The sequence below is a fragment of the Schistocerca americana genome, chromosome X, assembly GCF_021461395.2.
Source record: "Schistocerca americana isolate TAMUIC-IGC-003095 chromosome X, iqSchAmer2.1, whole genome shotgun sequence".
Taxonomy (NCBI): domain Eukaryota; kingdom Metazoa; phylum Arthropoda; class Insecta; order Orthoptera; family Acrididae; genus Schistocerca; species Schistocerca americana.
In genome coordinates, this window is record NC_060130.1 from 392,081,282 (window position 1) to 392,103,211 (window position 21,930).

The 21,930-nt window shown below is 41.9% G+C and overlaps 1 protein-coding gene across 1 annotated transcript in view; it reads right to left on the minus strand.

The window, feature by feature from the left end:
* Positions 1 to 21,930, minus strand: part of LOC124554738 (F-BAR domain only protein 2-like) — a 280,178-nt gene that overhangs the window by 227,410 nt on the left and 30,838 nt on the right. The window contains exon 3 of the mRNA XM_047128385.1: positions 12,527 to 12,743. Within this exon, the coding sequence (XP_046984341.1) occupies positions 12,527 to 12,743 (217 nt within the window). The remainder of the gene's footprint in view (positions 1 to 12,526; positions 12,744 to 21,930) is intronic.

Here is a 21,930-nt window from a genome sequence, read left to right on the forward strand (position 1 = left end):
ATGTCTTGGCTTCCCCTACCCACTATAACTTCATCATCTATAATAACTGATCCTGTGATCACCTCCTAATATTAGCTGTTAACTGATGGTCATCCAGAAAGGACATCAAGTTATCAATCGACTTTTCTGAGAAGGGTTTGATAAAAATGACTGTAGCTGAATCTAACAAAGGAGTAGTTTGATTGGCTAATTCCAACTCGCCCTCCCTGGCTGTCAGGTTATTATGCAAGTCCGCATTATCTGCTTTCAACTGAGTCATTTCGTTAACCAGTGGTTGATCTGCCTCCCACGTAGTGACACCCTCCACTTGAGATTGCCATTGCAAAACCGTAATCACCAATATACACTAAAAGCTACAGAATTTACTCATAACGAACTGTATTAAATTACACACACTTGTATCTCACTTTTTATCATTGCTATTAAATATATTCCTCGAGGTGGTGACAATTAGTACAAATTACTGGTGTTAATACTGTACATGGTGCAAACTGACCTTACAAGTTACACTGAGACCCCATCTTATAGACCGAAAATAAAGCTCCTTTGAATTACCATGGAATTTCAAAAGAACAGCCAGTCCCCCTGACTACACAAACGTACCCTCAAATCATCATGCATCATCTACTTGGACTCCATACCCTCTACACACAAAACAAGAAAAAAACCACAAGAACTAACTGTCTGCTCACTCATCCCACTGTCTGATGAAACTGTGTGCTGCAGTTGTGAAGATATGCTGCATGTAGGTTTACTCTGCTGGCACCATCTGCCAGATGATGGCCATAAGTACTTCTGACACCACTCTATAATGACCCGGAGGTGAATTGGACTGTTATGGTGCAGAGATGGTGGAGTGGTAGGTTGTGGAGGTGGAAATGCTCGTCAGGGGTGGCTAGGAAAACTCTGCTGCAACTTAATTTATAGTGTGCCTAACTTGTAAGTAATAACTCTGGCAGGGCATATGAAAGACAGCAATTCTCTTCTATTATGTTCCTGTCACAGGATGGATTTCTTTTTAGTATCTTTTGCTGTCACTAGAAAACAACAGGAAATACAATTTTTGATTATCTCTCCTAACTCAGCTAGTGCCTTTTATCATCTTTCATGAGCAATATTTATCTGCAGTTACACTGCATTATTTTGTTATTGTTAGTTATTGCTAAATGATAATGTCAGGTTTCACAAATTGACTGCCAAACAACAGAATAAAAAAAGCAGTTTTGAAGATAAAACATTCATCCTATGAGTGGACAAGTGACTATTCCTTCTGCAGGGTCATGTAGCCACACAGTGGGAGGGGTCTGCTACATATTGGGTTATGTCAGGCGCGTTATGGAGCATCTTAGGGAAATAGCATCCAGGGCTTAATTTTACGTAACATTCATTAAGGAACAATTACAGAAAAATGAAGTGAACTTGGAATTTTGTACTTGACAGTAGATTTTATACCTCCTATTAGTACCAAACATCTTTTCAATGGCTAAAGGGTTCTCTCTCTCTCTCTCTCTCTCTCTCTCTCTCTCTCTCTCTCTCTCTCTCTCTCTGTGTGTGTGTGTGTGTGTGTGTGTGTGTGTGTGTGTGTGTGTGTGTGTGTGTGTGTCCACAGCCTTTGGATTAGATGAAGAAATGACACCTATGTAACATGCAGCCTGAGTGTACCTTCTATTATCCAACAGTCGGTCAACAGATAGGGTGATACTCTAAAAGTAGTCGAGTTTGAAGTACCAAACAAAGACATTGTCAGCATCTTTGCAAATATTTTCTTGGTGAACGTGGCTACAGTTTTAAAAATGCCTAAAATTCACACACATCTGCTCACATTTGCTCTCACATTCACCCATGCAATCTCATTAGCTATCACACTGTGACATTGCCAATATGTTGTATGTTCAAAAATGTTCTAAATTTATTGGCAGAGAAACAGACACAAAACTACACTGATAGTGTGGTTTTCTGATCACCTATAAAATAAATTTATGAGCCAACAATCCTGGCAAAACTATTGCCTAATCATTTAAAAAGCAAATCAGATTATTCAGGAAATTAGAAAGACTTGCTAACTCTGCTCATCCACAATACACAGAAAGTAGTAAATACAGGTGTCTCAAATACCATGTTCCTTGAGTTCCAAAAGGCTTTCGATACAGTCCTACACTGCCACCTAATGAACAAAATCCGAGCGTATCACATATCAGATCAGCTGTGAGACTGGACTGAGAAGTTTCTAGCTAACAGAACACAGCATATCATCCTCAATGGAGAGAAGTCTTCAGACATGAAAGTAACTTTTGGGTGTGTCCCACAGGAGTGGTATAGGACCATTACATGTCACAATACATATAAATGACCTAGTAGATAATGTCAGAAGTTCCACGAGGCTTTTCGTGGTTGATGCTGTTATATACACAGAAGGAAACACCAGAAAGTTTTACCAAAATGCGGGAAGACATGCAGATGATTCATGATCGGAGCAGGGAATGGTAACTGACCTTCAACATAAACAAATGTAACATATTGTGAACACGTAGACAGAAAGACCTTTATTATAAGACTACACAATTACAGAACCATCACTGGAAGCAGTTACTTCCATGAAATATCTAGGAGTATGCATACAATGCAGTTAGAAGTGGAATAACCACATAAATTAATCACAAGTAAGGCAGATCCCAGATTGAGAAATTATTCATTTGACCAATACTTGAATATTGTTGATCAATATCATCTCTGTACCAGATAGGACTGTTAGAGGAAATAGAGCAGATCCAAAGAAAAGCAGCATGTTTCATTACAGGTTCATTTAGTCAGGATGAAAATGTCAGAGTTGCTCGGCTAACTCCAAGGGCAGATGCTGCAAGAGAGGTGTTCTGCATCAAATTATTGTCTACTGTAAAGGTTCGGACAGTGCATATTCCTATAAGAGCCAACCAATATATTGCTTCCTCCAACACATACCTCGCAAAAAGACCACGAAGATAAAATTAGGGAGATTCCAGCCCACATGGAGGCATAGCAGCGATCGTTCTTCCCGCGAACCATACGCAACTCGTGCAAGAAAAGGGGTAAGTGACACAGGTCCACAAGTACAATCTGCCACACACTGTAAGGTGGCTTGTGGAGTGGAAATGTACATATCACATCATCTGATAAAACAGAGGGCAGAGCAATTACAAACAAGTCTCTATCCCCATCCATGAATATAAAGCAGTTACTTAAAATGACGGCTTGACAATTGCAAATACACACTCGCTACATACCGAAATCTCAATACCGCGCATGTGAGCACTCTCTCTCTCTCTCTCTCTCTCTCTCTCTCCTCTCTCTCTCTACGGACCTCTCGCCAAAGCACGAAGTCAGTCCTACAATTTTTGACTATGTGCAATCTGTAGAAGAGTGTAAATCTCATTCTATCTACATAGCTATGAGACGGTATGCAGCAAAAGGGTGTTTACTAATCTCGGCTTACTGACCCCCAATTTCAGTCACACTTCTTTTCCATCTATGTACAACTCCTATCGCAATAACAAGATGATGGCTATTGCTTCATGTGTTGTCAGCACCATTTTTTCCATTTAAATAATGAAACTACTCATTCTCTACTACGGTATTTATGATATCTGTTATTTGTTTGCCTGTGAGGAAGCGTGGGAATTTGATATTTCACAGCCACTGCAATCTTTTCAGTAACAGTAATGGGCAATTTGGAGAATGACACATTGAACATATAATGGCAAGAGCAATGGTTAATATTAACATTTTTCCTTGCTTCCGTGTTGTAATTTAACTTATTTGTGGCCTGTTCCACTGTCAAAAAGAGACTTTACTGATTTTGGTTGCTGCACAGCATTAATGGTCTACTTCACTTCATTATGTGGTATCATTACTGGCCTTAGTTTTTTGAATCAATTTTTATTTAGCACAGATGATCAGTCGCTGTTACCAGCCTGATTTCGGTCGTAACAACTAACTTACACTGCAGAGAATGGACATTCTACGCCTGATTTTCTCCTCTCATTGTTTATTTGGCCCTTATATATGCTCACTGACTAATTTCTTGCAGGACACTACTCCACAAATTTAATTAAATAAGTTTTGTGGAACTCAGATATCATAGAATAATAATTAAGTTTGTTAAGACTTAATAAGTTTAACACCTTATCTGAAATTTGCCATTTTAATTAGCATATGGCATTTTGAAAACTCTCTGGATATTTCAAGTTAATTATAATTCCCTATTATCCTTCTTGTACAAAGAAAATGGACACCTTACCAAAGATTCCCTTTTCACTGAATTCACTACACTCAGCTGGTGGCTACACGGGTAGCGGAGGCTGTATGGCGTGGACTGGGCGGTTTTTTAGGTTAAAAGGCCTCGGGAAAGTACAGGGTGGGCTGCAATCTCAAAGAGTGCATGGCAAATACAGGACGTGCTTGGATCAAGGAACAGACAGAATTATAGTTGTAAATTGTTGTAGTTGTCCTGGGAAAGTCCCTGAGCTTCAAGCGCTAATAGAAAGCACAAAAGCTGAAATAGTTATAGGTACAGAAAGCTGGCTAAAGCCTGAAATAAGTTCTGCAGAAATTTTTACGAAGTCTCAGACGGTATTCAGGAAAGATATATTAGGCAGAATTGGTGGTGGAGTGTTTGTGTCTGTCAGTAGTGGTTTATCTTGTAGTGAAGTCGAAGTAGATACTCCGTGCAAATTGGTATGGATGGAGGTTATACTTAACAGCCGAACTAAGTTAATAATTGGCTCCTTCTACCGACCCCCAGACTCCGATGATATAGTTGCTGAACAGTTCAGAGAAAATTTGAGTTTCGTAACAAGTAAATACCCCACTCATACGGTTATAGTTGGACTTCAACCTTGCCTCGATATGTTGGCAAAAATACTTGTTCAAAACCAGTGGTAGGCAGAAAACATCTTCCGAGATAGTCCTAAATTATTTCGAGCAGTTAATCCACGAACCCACACGAAAAGTAAATGGTTAAGAAAACACACTTGACCTCTTAGCCACAAACAATCCAGAGCTAATAGAGAGCATCATGACTGATACAGGGATTAGTGATCACAAGGTCGTAGCTAGGCTCAATACCGTTTCTTCCAAATCAACCAGAAACAAATGCAAAATAATTTTATTTAAAAAAGCGGATAAAGTGTCACTAGAAGCCTTCCTAAGAGACAATCTCCATTCCTTCCGAACTGACTATGCAAATGTAGACGAGATGTGGCTCAAATTCGAAGATATAGTAGCAACAGCAATTGATAGATTCATACCTCATAAATTGGTAAGAGATGGAACTGATCCCCCATGGTACACAAAACAGGTCCGAACGCTGTTGCAGAGGCAACAGAAAAAGCATGCGAAGTTCAGAAGAACACAAAATCCTGAAGATTGGCTAAAATTTACAGACGCGCGAAATTTGGCACGGACTTCAATGCGAGATGCCTTTAATAGGTTCCACAACGAAACATTGTCTCGAAATTTGGTAGAAAATCCAAAGAAATTCTGGTCGTATGAAAAGTACACAAGCGGCAAGACGCAGTCAATACCTTTGCTGCGCAGTGCCGATGGTACTGTTACCGACAACTGTGCCGCTAAAGCGGAGTTATTGAACGCAGTTTCCCTAAATTCCTTCACCAGGGAAGACGAATGGAATATTCCAGAATTTGAAACATGAACAGCTGCTAGCATGAGTTTCTTAGAAGTAGATACCTTAGGGGTTGTGAAGCAACTCAAATCACTTGATACGGGCAAGTCTTCAGGTCCATATTGTATACCGATTAGGTTCCTTTCAGATTACGCTGATACAATAGCTCCCTACTTAGTAATCATATACAAGCGCTCGCTCACCGATAGATCTGTACCTACAGATTGGAAAATTGCACAGGTCATACCAGTGTTTAAGAAGGGTAGTAGGAGTAATCCATCGAACTACAGACCTATATCATTGACGTCGGTTTGCAGTAGGGTTTTGGAGCATATACTGTATTCAAACATTATGAATCAACTCGAAGGGAACGATCTATTGATAAATCAGCATGGTTTCAGAAAACATCGTTCTCGTGCAACGCAGCTAGTAGCTCTTTATTCGCACGAAGTAATGACTGCTATCGACAGGGGATCTCAAGTTGATTCCGTATTTCTAGATTTCCAGAAAGCTTTCGACACCGTTCCTCACAAGCAACTTCTAATCAAGCTGCGGACCTATGGGGTATCATCTCAGTTGTGTGACTGGATTTGTGATTTCCTGTCAGGAAGGTTGCAGTTCGTAGTAATAGACAGCAAATCGTCGAGTAAAACTGAAGTGATATCAGGTGTTCCCCAGGGAAGTGTCCTGGGACCTCTGCTGTTCCTGATCTACATAAATGACCTGGATGACAATCTGAGCAGTTCTCTTAGGTTGTTCGCAGATGATGCTGTAATTTACCATCTAGTAAGGTCATCCGAAGACCAGTATCAGTTGCAAAGCGATTTGGAAAAAGATTGCTGTATGGTGTGGCAGGTGGCAGTTGATGCTAAATAACGAAAAGTGTGAGGTGATCCACACGAGTTCGAAAAGAAATCCATTGGAATTCGATTACTCGATAAATAGTACAATTCTCAAGGCTGTCAATTCAACTAAGTACATGGGTGTTAAAATTACAAACAATTTCAGTTGGAAAGACCACATAGATAATATTGTGGGGAAGGCGAGCCAAAGGTTGTGTTTCATTGGCAGGACTCTTAGAAGATGCAACAAGTCCACTAAAGAGACAGCTTACCACATTGCTGCGTGGTGCAGTATCCTTACCAGGTGGGATTGACAGAGGACATCGAAAGGGTCCAAAAAGGGCAGTTCGTTTTGTATTATCACATAACAGGGGAGAGAGTGTGGCAGATATGATACGCGAGTTGGGATGGAAGTCATTAAAGCAAAGACGTTTTTCGTCGCGGCGAGATCTATTTACGAAATTTCAGTCACCAACTTTCTCTTCCGAATGCGAAAATATTTTGTTGAGCCCAACCTACATAGGTAGAAATGATCATCAAAATAAAATAAGAGAAATCAGAGCTTGAACAGAAAGGTTTAGGTGTTCGTTTTTCCGGCGCGCTGTTCGGGAGTGGAACGGTAGAGAGATAGTATGATTGCGGTTCGATGAACCCTCTGCCAAGCACTTAAATGTGAATTGCAGAGTTATCATGTAGAAGTAGATGTAGACTTGTCATAATCAATTCCAGGCATAAGAAAGTTGGATAGAGGTCAACACACTAACCATAGATTGCACTTGAATTATGCAGGTAAATGTTATTTGTGTGAAAAATTAAATCAAATAGTAAGAGAAAGGATTGAAGTGAAAACCTTATATATAAAAAAACAGTTTGTTTGGAAGTAAAAGTAGTCCTACAGAATCGTTTTTGGAGTATAACAGCCTTCACTATGCAAACGTGAAGGCAAAGTACTTGTCAATAACATCATAAATGGCAGTACACTCAAAATAATATCACAAAACATCCAATATCTTACTGACAAAATTGAACAAACTGACAAATTTCTGAGTGGTAGTAGTCCTCCTCATATTTATTTTGTGAACGAACTACAGTGCAAAACTGAAGAAATGAGTAGCATTAATTTAAGTAATTATAAAACTGTCAGTGTCCGTCATAGGAAACAGCGTAAATGCGGTGGCGTTGGTATTTATGTCAAAAATAATGTCCAGAGCAAAAAAATTGACTGGGTGGATAATTTTGCACGCACGATGGTTTTTTAAATAGCTGCAATAGGAATAAAGCTGAGAAACAGCAGTTTAATAATAGCTAGCCTATACAGATCCCCTAACAGTAACATGAAAGAATTCTTTTGTCATTTACAGGAACGTGTTGATAAACTTTCACCTCATAAAAAGCAGACTATCATAGTAGTAGATGTGAACACTGACTCAATAATAATAGTATGAATTATCTTAGATATATTGATAGGTTTCAGCCCTATAATTACAGTCATGTTAGTTCAACACCAACAAAAATGAGATGTGACTCTGACATGTACTGACTATGTTATTACAAACTTAAGCAAGGAAGACTTTGTAGTCAGAACTGTTGAGAACCACATTCCAGATCATAATGCATTAGTTCTAGAGCTTCATACAGACAAAGTAGTAGTATCTCATGGGGTCCTATAAAAGAAAGCTAGACTATCACACTTTAAAGGAAACTCTGGCACACACAAACTGGGATCAGGTAGGCCTATATGAGACAGAAAATATTAATGAAAGGTGAGACAAATTTTATACAACATTAACCCATTATCTTAATCAAGGGTGCCCAGTGGTCAAAATACTAAGGAGAACTGACAATTTCAGTAATCTTAAACTTCCCCCTAATGGAATAAAATTACAGGAGATATGAAGGATTTATATATTCTTTTCAGAGACACCAACCTGCAGTACTTCCAATCTACATACCAAGTCTGTAGAAAACCTACAGGGAAGCACTTAAGACATTAATAGCACAGATGTATGCAGAAAAGATGAGGAAATCCAGTAATAAGAAACATGCAGGAGGGGGGATATACAATGCAGTGTGGCAGTGTGCAATAATATAACAAGAGGCAATGAAAAATTGCTGATTGACCCAAAGGAATGAGAGATTCACAGACCAATTTAGTAAGATGAGCAGGGAAGATGTGACTGACCCACCAAAAGTGCTAAAACCCAGCAATGTCAGTAATTCATTCTTCCTGAGGTGTGCTACAGAATTGGAAATCCTAAAAACCATTTTCAGTTTAAAAGCAAATACATCCAGTGCTGGGATGACACCTCAGCTGAACTTCTGAAAGAATGCAAAAATGATTTAATAATGCCACTACAACATTTAATAAACAGCTCTTTCACTCAGGGGTGATTTCCTCACTTGCTAAAAGTCACTGAAATAAGACTACAGGTAGTGCATAAAAAGGGAATATCTACTGACATACAAAATTATAGGCTCTTTCATTGACATCAATACTTAGTAAGTGGTTGGAAAGGCTACTTCTTGCATCAATTATTGTTCTGTAAGTACAATTTATTAAAAGGCTATAAGCATAGTTTTAGGAAGGGCAGGTCTACAATAACAGCTGTAGCTACATTTTTTTTTAAGTGTTATTGAATAAACTTGATGATGGAAATAAAAGTTATTGGTGCCTTTTTAGACCTATCCAATGCTTTGACTCATTCTATTCTTCTATGTAAATTAGGAACTTATGGAGTCAGAGGAGTGGCTTTAGATTTGTTAAGATCCTATCTTACTGACAGAAGACAATGTGTTAAGCTGTAGCATACAACTGGGGGACACATATTAAACAGTAAAATCATCTTATAAAATTCTTGACTGTGGAGTTTCTTTTGTTTATTGTGCACATCAATGACATAATAATTGCATAAAATTCAAACCTAGTAAATTATGCCGACGATGCCTCCTCCATAAGCTGAGGCTCTAAAAAAGCAGTGAAAATAATACAGAGTACATTAGCCTTTTGTCAGAATATGCACCATAAAACAAACTGGCACTAAATGAGGACAAAGAAGTTCTGACGGAGTTTCTGCTGAATTATAAACCAAGACAACTGGATACTGGGCCATAGTTATCAGTTGAAACAAGCGATAAAACACAAATTCCTAAATACTATAGTAGATTAACATCTTACGTGGATGGAGCACATGTGTAAAAAATCTCCTGTAACACCTACATGCTAAAACGCCTTTCTACCATAATAGTGCCACCTGTCTTAAGACAAATCTGTTTTGGAATTACACACACTCACCTACAGTATGGTATTGAGATTTGGGGTGGGGCACCAACGGTATACATGTGCCCACAACAGAATAATTAGGATAATAGCTAATACTAGTAAACATCAGTCCTATAGAGAATAATACTTAAGTATAACATACTAACAGTATATTCATTGTACACTGAAACACCAAAGAAACTGGCATAGGCATGTGTATTCAAATACAGATATATGTAAACAGGCAAAATATGGCACTGTGGTCGGCAATGACTACAGGTATATAAGACAACAAGTGTCTGGTGCAGTCCTTAGATTGGTTACTGCTATTACAATGGTAGGTTATCAATATTTAAACGAGTCTGAATGTGGTGTTATAGTCGACACACAAGCAATGGGACACAGCATTTCGTGAGTGTACCGTGAATATCAAGAATCTGGTAAAACATCAAATCTCCGACACTGCTGTGGCCAGAAAAAGATCCTGCAAGAACGAGACTAACAACAACTGAAGAGAATCATTCAGTGTTAAGGAAGTGCAACCCTTCCAAAAACTGCTGCAAATTTCAATGCTGGGCCACCATCCAGTGTCATCGATACGGGCTTTCTGAGTCCACTCATCTACCCTTGATGATTGAAAGACACAAAGCTTTATGCCTCGCCTGGGCCCGTAAACACTGACATTGGACTGATGATGACTGAAACATGTTTCCTGGTCAGACTAGTCTCATTTCAAATTGTATCAAGGGGATGTATGTGTATGGGTATGAATCATGCATGTCAGCAGGTGGTTGTTCAAGCTGGTGGGGACTCTGTAATGGTGTGGGGCATGTGCAGTTGGAGTGATATGGGATCCCTGATACGTCTAGATATAACAGAAAGGTGACATGTACGTAAGCATCGTGTCTGATCACCTGCAATCATTCATGTCCATTGTGCATTCTGACAGACTTGGGCAATTCCAACAGGACAATGTGACACCCCACATATCCAAAATTGCAACAGAGTGGCTCCAGGAACACTCTTCTGAGTTTAAACACTTCCACTACCCACCAAACTCACCAGATATGAACATTACTGAGCATATATGGGATGCCTTGCAACATGCTGTTCAGAAGAGATATCCACCCTATCGTAATCTTATGGATTTATGGACAGCCCTGCAAGATTCATGATGTCAATTCCCTCCAACACTACTTCAGACATTAGTGGAGTCCATGCCACGTAGTGTTGCAGCACTTCTGTGTGCTCGCAGAGGCCCTACACGATAGGCAGATGTACCAATTTCTTTTGCTCTTCAGTGTATAACACGGTCTTACGTCATGTCAAAGGTGCAACCTGCTGGATTCCACAACTGCTCACACCCATTCAAAACACCCACTGAACGAAGGCAGAAATGTTGCAGCTGTGTCAAGTCAATTCGTGAGACTTCTCTGGTGACCCAATCTCCATTTACTGGGTGCATCACTATAACCCCAAGACGAAGGAGTAAAGCAAGCAACTCACTCTGCCAAAGACACAGTCACATGAACTGCTTCTTTGGGCTCTCAAATTTTACCTTGCCCCTTGTTTTCTCCCGACATGGCACCCAGCTACTTCCTCCCCTTCTCTGATGAAGAAACCATTGTGTGGCATGCATTTCTAGAATGATGATGAGGTGATTCTTTTTTTTTTTTTTTTAAATGTTGCTTCTACAACCAATGTCTCCAACAAATTATGCATTGTGAGGAAAAATGTGTTGCACTGCATGGTGAATATGGACAAAAGGACTAACACCATCACCATGTTCCATGGCCTGAGCTTGAGTTTTCCACAGTGATAATTAAAACTTTAAGATTATCTCTTGAACAACATATGGCAGCAGCTTTCAATCTTTATGTTAGGGCTCCGTAATATTTCTTTCCACATTCATTCATCTTTGCTCAGTGTCTAACTGGACAGAATGATCCAGCATACTCATCCAAGACAAGGACATCACTCTTTCAATTGGAAAGAAGGAGTACAATGGAGCTTGATAGTTTTTGACAGGGAAAAAAGCTTTACGCAATGCGAATCATCATACTAACTCCAGTTCTTACCATTCTGTGAACTAACAATATTCTGACTTACAGGTGGCTCTCTTATTATATGAATTATGAACCTGCTACCTCTCTCTTTATCATTTATGGGTTCTCTTCCTTACCCTTCATTAAGAGTCTCTAACACGTAGTATAACACCAATCGCAAAAGACGAAACGAAAACAAAGTAAAACTACCACCCAAGATATATTTATCAAAATCACCATAATTAGTTATTTATAAAAAAAAATTGCATAATCACAGACTATACTGTCAAGCATATGAACAAACTAATGCTTGTAAAAGAAAATTTGATTACAAAATAGACTACAGACATAAGTAAAATTGTTCACTTAACAGTGGAATACACACAATAAACCCATCACCAAAAAAACTTCGATTCTAAGAGGTACTTACTGTAGTATAAGGAGAGATTATACTTTTTGTTGGAAAAAAAAGAGAAAGAATATACTATCACGATAATGTAACTGCAAGAGAATGTCATGGAACAGAAAATACTTTAGTACTCAAAATTTGTTACTGGACTCAAAACACAATAATATACAGTTACAATACCACATCTGAAATTGATGAAAGAGGCTACAGTTTCAGACACAGGGTAGGTTACAATCATTAAGAAAGATAATGCCAAAATTTGATGTAAACTGTATGTAATCACACAGTTACATTTATTAATTACTATGTAGTTACCAATTTATGTTTTTTATGAAGTTCTTCGGCATATTTGCTAACTTCCTTCACCAGTTCAGTAACTTTCTGTACCATCTGCATGTGCAAATTTGACAGTTTCTCTGCTGAAGAGCGGAGAACTTGCCAAACTGGAGCAAATGTCCCTTGCACACTGCCAGAACTTGTTTGCTTAGCTAACTTAGCCAATAACTTTGAATTATTTTCTTCGATGTTAGATCTGTAACAAAAATGAACTTATATTTTCTCCTCCTCTCTGCACATACTTCTATGTTTATATATTCACATAATTACTAACCGAGTTTGGTACTAAACCTTAACAAGATCCTTCTCTACTAACATGTGTGAATATAAATCAGTAGTTCACTGTCTTCATTTATGAAAGTTTCTACACTGTCTATGAATATTATAAACCTATTGTTATGAAGTGCTTGGCTTATTTATTTATTTTGTTAGGTTCTGTGTAGCCATCTGAATTAACGCCACCCAGTAACATAATTAGTCACTAAATATATATCCATACAATGCTGATTATAAACAAAAAATACAATGAAATGTTTCCAAATGGTTCAAATGGCTCTGAGCACTATGGGACTTAACATCGGAGGTCATCAGTCCCCTAGAACTTAGAACTACTTAAACCTACAAATGCGAACATTTTAAGTTAGGCTTTACCGTGACTGTTATTGACATTAAATGAAACAACAAGTTTACTGTTACTAGTTACCATTTTATTTTAAATTGTCACCTATGTATAATTTTACTGCTGTAGCCAATATGATTATTGTACTTAACGTCTGTAACATTTCACCTGATTGTTATTAACAAGTATGAAATTTAAGCCATTTTAACATTACACCTGATTGTATAAACGAGTACAAATGTTATGCTGTTTTAACTTGTCAAAATCATATTTATATGCCACCTGAAGTACACACACATATATTCAACACCTCAAAACAACCACATCCAAATCCTTTAAATAATTATTCTGTAATAATGTTGTTACGATGTATATTCTATGTACTTTGCGATTATGTCTTCTCTTCTGCCACACGAACCTTGCACCTAGCAGATTCCAAACGCCATATTTGTTTACAAATGTGACAGTATACATCTGATGTGTTACGACAGCGAATAGGAACCTGTGACCACTGAAGGTACTCTATTTTACTTATTTTATGTTTACCATTAGATATCAGTTTAATTTTTTGTCAGAAGAAATGCAAAAGCATGTACTGAAATAGTGATACTAAATAATGTAAATCCACCCGATGATGGAGGTTTAAACCTTTGAAACACATCGTGGAAATAAATAAAACAGTGACTGGTAACAGTAAACTTGTTTCATTTAATACTTAAAGCTAACTAACCTAAGGACATCACATACATCCATGCCCGAGGCAGGATTCGATCCTGCGACCGTAGCGGTCGCATGGTTCCAGACTGAAGCACCTAGAACAGCTCACCCACTCCGGCTGGCGAAATATTTCCAACATTGTATGTGTATAAGTATGAATACAGTAAAAGACCCTAAAATTACTGTTAGGAATTTCTGCGGGGAATGAAATGAGTGTGTCATGAGGAGACCTTTTAACTTAGAATTGAGAATCTGGGATCCATCTGCCAAGTTTTTCAGTCTGTCTCTGGAACTGAATATGCAGAACAGAACACACCTTATCATACAACAGTCAAGTACGTGTTACCCAAGTACTAAATGTTTTCCAATCTACTGTTCAACGAATGACTGCTGCAGTTTCTTTTGAATGACTCCATACTACTAATTCTACTGTTCATCCTTCGCGGTACAAGGACTATGGAGATTGGCCACCAACTGGGGTGATGAGGCATACGTTCCCAGGGAGGAGATTTAACACTTCCTCCGTTCTTACTGTGTTCGTTAGATAGCGAGCCCCAGCAAAATGTCGCTTAAAAGTGATAAGATCAGCCTGCAACTGATGAAACTTTAAACTTTTCACAGCTCTTCAGCAATTCTGCGAAGCTATTGCAATGTCTTTGGTCTATCATGGCACTGGCTGGCTATGGAGGGGAGCTGTAGGAAAGGCAACAGCAGTTTGAAGTGGTGCAGGTGTGTCTTGCACTACCTCGGAGACACAATCTTACATAAAGAGAGTGAGCGTAACAGCAGACACGTGCCAGTTGGCTCTTCAAAGCACCCAATGTGGTAGTCAGTCCATATGGCAGTGACAAGGAAGTAACAGGATCACTGGAAAGTGGTCACTGTCAAAGATTGATATGCAGTGAAGCCACGAGACTGGGGGACAATTCATTAGATCGGTAACTGAAAAGGTGCCATGGACAGCACTGAAGTGGGTACAAGTACTGAGGGGAGATAGGTCATGGATGGTCAATCAGAAGATCATTGGTTGGTTGGTCTGTTTGGGGTATAAAGGGACCAAACTACAGTGTCATCAGTCCCTTTCTCCTGATGCAAGCAAGGCCCAAGGCACAAGAACACCCCAACACCACACCTAAATAGAAAATGAATGGAATGAACAAAAAACAGGGAAAACATACACCACAAGGAAAAGTGGAAGAAGGTATTAAAACCATAGAGCATATGGTCTGCATTGGCTGGTCACAATAATAAAAGAGAATGAGCCAGCCACTCTACAACACGTTAAAATGTCCACTCCAAAATGACAAGGCGAGATGAACACATGTAGGGAACAGACGACCACCAAGACAAACAAATGCAAAGAATGTGTGACAGAGTAAAAATGGAAGGAGGGTGGTGACCTCAGAGAGAACTCTAAATGCCCACCCTTAGATGGTACAATAAAAAAAAACCCTCATGAGTAAAATGTGAAACTAAATCTGCTGTTGATGCATTGTTGCCCAAAACCAAAGGTAGGGTGGTGGGAAGGTTAAAAGTCTGCCGCAGAGTGGCTAAAAGGAGGCAGTCCAGCAAGATGTGGATGACAGTCATATGTGAACCACAGTGACACCGAGCTGGGTCCTCGCGACAGAGGAGGCAGCCATGGCCAAAGCGGAGCAGGCAGAGAACCACGGAGTCCCTGTGAGAGGCCCGCATGGAGGTCTTGCGCACATTCGTAGTCTACTTAAAGGTCATGCAGTTTGTTGTGCATACTAAGATTATCTCATTCTGGCCCCAAAAGCTGAATAATGATCATGTAATAATGATTACAGGTCAGTTACAGGGATGCTGATCTACAGAAGCAGTTTATGTGTAGCCTATTTGTCCACCCAGTCGGCAAGTTCATTTCCTGGGATTCCGACTTGGCCTGGGGTCCATACAAACATCACGGAACAACTGGACCATTCCAGGGCATGGATTGACTCCTGGATGGTCGCTACCAAAGGATGGAGAGTTAGCACTGGTCGATAGCTTGTGGGCTGCTCAAGGAGTCAGAACAGAGAAGAAACGACTCGCCAGGGCATTAGCGGATGCACTCATAAGCACAAGAAATGGCCACTAGCTCTGCAGCCATGTGGCAAGGAGTGCTGCTCAATATGTCCTCCATGAACATAAGCGAAGCCAACATGACCATCAGCCATCAAGCCATCGGTGTAAACCACTTCGTGGTCCCGGTACATGTCAAGAATCGAGAGTAAGTGAAAGCAGAGTGCTGTGGGGTTAACTGAGTCCTTAGGACCATGTGAAAGGTCCAGGAGAAGCTTCAGCCTAGGCGTATACCATGGAGGTGTACGTGAATGGACCTCAAGTATAGGTGGTAAAGGCATCAGACAGAAGAGATCGGACACGAACCGCAATCTTAAGCCCAGTCCTGGGCCTCCGATGCAGGAGATGAACCGCCATGGATGGGAAAAGGAGATGGTAATTCGAATGCTCAGAACTCTGAATGTATGCAACGTAACTGGCAAGCAGTTGTGCATGCCTAACCTGCAATGGGGGGACTCCAGTCTCCACCAGAACGCTGGTCACCGGACTTTTCCTAAAACCTCCTGTTGCCAGGCAAACACCACAGTGGTGCACTGGGTCGAGTAAACGAAATGCTGAGGGCACCACCGAACTATAAACCAGACTCCCCTAGTCAAGGTGGGATTGAACAAGGGCTCTGTAGAGCTGCAGCAGTGTAGAGCGATCTGCACCCCAGTTGGTGTTGCTCAGGCAGAGAAGGAGCATTGAGGTGCTGCCAGCACTTCCACTTCTGCTGACAAAAATGAGGAAGCCACGTCAATTGGGCATCTAAAACGAGCCCTAAGAATTGATGTCTCCACTACTGTGAGTGGATCATCATTAAGGTAAAGTTCTGGTTCCGGATGAACAGTATGACACTGACAGAAGTGCAAGACACACGACTTCATGAGTGAAAACTGGAAACCGTGGGCTAGAGCCCATGACTGCGTCTTGGGAAGGCTCTCTGTAAGCGCCGCTCAGCAACTCCAGTACTGGAGGAGCAGTACATAATGCAAAGTCATCTGCTTACAGAGACGGTGAGACCAATGAACTGACAGCCGCTGCTAGACTGTCAATGGCCACTGAAAATAGAGATTCACTCCACACAGATCCCTGTGGGACCCCATTTTCCTGGATATGGGGGGAACTAGGGGAGGCACCAACTTGGACATGGAAAGTATGGAGCGATAGGAAACTTTGGATAATAATTGTGAGCTGGCCCCGTAGACCCACTCATACAACGTGGCAAGGATACAATGTTGCCATGTCGTGTCATAAGCTTTTCGTAAATAAAAAAATGGCGACTAGGTGCTGGTGTCTGGAAAAGGCTGTTCGAATGGCAGACTCGAGGGAAACAAGATTATCAATGGTAGAGCAACCCTGACGGAAATTGCCCTGGCATGGAGCCAGTAGGCCACGTGACTCCAGGACTCAACACAACTGCCGACTTACGATACGTTCTAACAGCTTACAAAGAACGTTTGTGAGGCTGATGGGCCGATAGCTATCCACATCAGGTGGGTTTTTACCGGGTCTGAGCACTGGAGTGATGGTGCTCTCCTGACATTGGAAAGACACCATCACATCAGATCCAGTTGAAGATGATGAGGAGATGTCACTTGCAGTCAAACAAGAGTTGTTTAATCATCTGACTGGATCTGATCTGTCCCAGGAGCTGTGTTGGGGCAGTGTGCAAGGAAGCTGAGGAGCTCCCAATCTGTAAATGGAGCATAATAGGGTTCACTGTGACGTTCAGTGAACAAGAGTGCTTTCCTTTCCAACCGTCATATGAGAGTGTGAAATGCTGGGGTAATTCTTTGACGCAGAGGCTCGAGCATACTGCTCAGCAAACTGCTCGGCAATTGCATTTGCGTCAGTAGATAACACGCCACTGACGTTATTGCCAGCAACACCTGTTGGGGGTCTGATACCCACGAACACATTTGATCTTCACCCAGACTTAGGAAGTTGACATATTGTACCCAATGGTCGAGACATACCTCTCTCAATACACATGTTTCCGTCTTTTTATAAGCTGGCAAACATGGGCACAGAGCTGTTTAGAAACTATTAGGTGCTCTAGGGGAGGGTGCCACTGTAGAGCTTGCCAACACTCTTTAATGGCCTCGGCAATTTCCGGCGACCACCAACGTACTGACTTTCGCCAGGGGCACCCTAAAGAACAAGGGATCGTGTTTTTCGCCGCAAAAATGATCGTTCTAGTGACCTGCTCAGCTACCGCATCGATGATACCATGTTGGGGAGATTCAATGGTGACAGCAGAGGTGAAAGGCTTGCTAAACATTTCTGTAACGCTATCACGCTTACCAAATAACCCTGTGATGAAATGCACAGCTCTTCTTTGGATCTTCTCTATCTCCTCTCTCAACCCGACCTGGTACGGATCCCACACTCATGAGCAATTCTCAAGTATAGGCCGAACGAGTGTTTTGTAAGCCACCTCCTTTGTTGATAGACTACATTTTCTAAGGACTCTCCCAATGAATCCCAGCCTGGCACCCGCCTTACCAACAATTAATTTTATATGATCATTCCACTTCAAATTGTTCCTTACGCATACTCCCACACATTTTACAGAAGTAACTGCTACCAGTGTTTGTTCCGCTATCATATAATCATACAATAAAGGATCCTTCTTACTATGTATTCGCAATACATTACATTTGTCTATGTTAAGGGTCAGTTACCACTCCCTGCACCAAGTGCCTATCCACTGCAGATCTTCCTGCATTTCGCTGCAATTTTCTAATGCTGCAACTTCTCTGTATACTACAGCATCATCTGCGAAAAGCCGCATGGAACTTCCGACACTATCTACTAGGTCATTTATATATATTGTGAAACGCAATGGTTCCATAACACAACCCTGTGGTACGCCAGAGGTTACTTTAACGTCTGTAGACGTCTCTCCATTGAGAACAACATGCTGTGTTCTGTTTGCTAAAAACTCTTCAATCCAGCCACACAGCTGGTCTGATATTCCGTAGGCTCTTACTTTGTTTATCAGGTGACAGTGCGAAACTGTATTGAACGCCTTCCGGAAGTCAAGGAAAATGGCATCTACTTGGGAGCCTGTATCTAATATTTTCTGGGTCTCATGAACAAATAAAGCGAGTTGGGTCTCACACGATCGCTGATTCCTACAGAGTAGATTCTGGGTTTCCAGAAACGACATGATACGCGAGCAAAAAATTCTACAACAGATCGACGTCAGAGATATAGGCCTATAGTTTTGCGCATCTGCTTGACGACCCTTCTTGAAAACTGGGACTACCTGTGCTCTTTTCCAATCATTTGGAACCTTCCGTTCCTCTAGAGACTTGCGGTACACGGCTGTTAGAAGGGAGGCAAGTTTTTTCGTGTACTCTGTGTAGAAATGAATTGGTATCCCATCAGGTCCAGTGGACTTTCCTCTGTTGAGTGATTTCAGTTGCTTTTCTATTCCTTGGACACTTATTTCGATGTCAGCCATTTTTTCGTTCGTGTGAGCATTTAGAGCTCATCTTGGTAGATGTCGGGGGGGCGAGGGGGGGGGGGGTGGCGGCAGGAAGATGGCGAAGTGGTCACCACCATCCAAGTCATCGTGGGCTCTCCAGTGGACAGATGTGAGAAGTCCTGGGCTGCAGAGGGATACATAAACGGCCGAGTAAGTGCCATGAGTCACACTGAAATGTGTGGAGGTGCCAGTATTTCAGAGGCAGAGGTCGAGTTGAGGCAAGAAAGTTTCGACATCTCTACCCCGGCCAATAAGCACAGTGCCACCGCACAAGGGGTTATGGGTGTTAAAATCTCCCATTAGTAGGAAAGGTTTACGGAGTTGTTGAATCAGTGCAGCCAATGGGTTCAGGGGTACTGCATCATCTGGAGGAAGATATACATTGCAGACAGTTATTTCCTGTGTCGTCCCTATCCTGACAGACACAGCATCAAGAGGGGTCTGAAGGGGCACAGCTTCATTGCATACTGAATTCCGGACATAAACACAAACTCCACTTGACACACTATTATAGTCACTACGGTTCCTGTAATATCCCTTATAGCTGCGGAGGGAAGGGGGTCCGCACTGCCGGGAAGCAGGTTTCCTGGAGGGCAAAGCAGAAAGCAGGAGTAAAGCTAAACAGTTGCGATAGCTCAGCCAGGTAGTGGAAAAAACTGCCGCAATTCCACTGGAGGATGACGTTATTGTGAGGCTGGGAAGGCATGAAGCATGCAAGGAGACAGGTTATGCCTCAGGATCACCTGCTGCCACTGATTAAGTATTTGTATCAATTCCTACTGTGGATGAGGCATCAATGAGATCCAGGTCCTCAGGTGATGCTGAGATCTCCACCTCATCCGCAGGTGCAGTTCCCGGTGCAGAACTGGTAGGGACTGGTGGTGATGGGGCCACCAGAGGGTCCATTTTCTTAGCAGACTTCTGTGTTTGTTTGCCATCTCGCTTCCCTTTAGGGGCTTGCTGGGAGGACTTCTCTGAAGTAGCTTCAGGCAAGGAGGAAGACCGTGAAACTCTTCATCCAGCAGCTTTCGGCTCCTTTAGCCACTGGCGAGTGTCCGCTGTGGCATTAGTGGAGACCTTGGGAGACAGGGCCCCAAGAGGCACACATTCCGCACAAAAGGAGCCAGGAGGAGGCTGTTGCTTCTCTGGCTGGGGGAAGGGGATCGATATCCCCTGGGTTTGGGGGGCCTCGATCCCGAGTAGGTACTTTGAGAGCAATGGAAGGAGATTTTCCCCCTACCACTAAGGGGGCATATGTATTCTGGAGGCCCGGAAGGCACACTGTGGCACACAGCATGGTACAATCGGTACTTGTGATGGCGCTGGTGATGTAGCTGCAGCGTATGTGGACGTCAACCGAACAGGGTGTAATTGTTCAAATTTATGTTTAGCCTCTTGTAAGTCAACTGGTCCAGGGCCTTGTGCTTCATCATTTTCTGCTCCTTTTGGAGTACTGCACAGTCTGGCAAGCAGGGAAAGTGCTGCTGTCAACAGTTGATACAAGTGGGAGGAGGCATACGGAGTATAAGGATGCAGTGGACATCTGCAGTCTCAACATGTGGCGTTGGAAGTGCAGCAGGAAGACGTGCCTGAATTTCCAGCATTTAAAGTACTGCATAGGGGGAGAGATGTATGTTTTAACGTCACAGTGGTGAACCATCATCATTACCTTTTCAGACAATGAATCACCCTCAAAGGCTAAGATGAAGGCACCGGTAGCAATCCTATGGTCTTTGGGTCCCCTGTAAACACATCGGATGAAATGAACGCCCCGCCGTTCTAGATTGGCCCGGAGCTCGTCGTCAGACTGCAAGAGGAGGTCCCGATGGAAAATAATCCTCTGGACCATGTTGAGGCCTTTATGGGGAATGACGGAAACAGGAATATCACCCAGCTGGTCACAAGCGAGTAACACCTGGGATTGCGCTGGGGATGCTGTCTGAATCAAGACTACACCGCTTCTCATCTTGGACAGTGCTGTCACTTCCCCAAACTTATCCTCAAGATGTTCAACAAAAAATTGAGGCTTCATAGATACAAAGGAGCCCCCATCCATTCTGTTACATACTAAATACCGAGGTGAATATGGTTCTCTTCCTGTAGCCCTACGTTCCTCCCATGGTGCAGCGAGGGAGGGAAACAATTTAGGGTCATATCTGTCAGCACTGTACTCGATCTTGCCCTTCTTAGAGACTGCTGCCGCCGTACGGTCACCAGCAAGAGATGACCTAGTCCGCTTCATTGTGGGTCATCTGCCCTGATGCCACCCACTCCGATCAGGGGCTGTACCCACGGACACCAACCAGCCAAAGCAAAGGCCCCCTGGCATGATGGCCGCTGCCAGGATTCCTGATGCCCCAGGAAGACAGGCATCTACTCCTTGGCATACGTGGGGAGTTTACAGCTCAGGCATCAGCAGTGAAATCCCTGTGTTGTCAGGGGGGCTAACACCAAATGGGTAGATGATGGCCCCACCGCAACAGACTG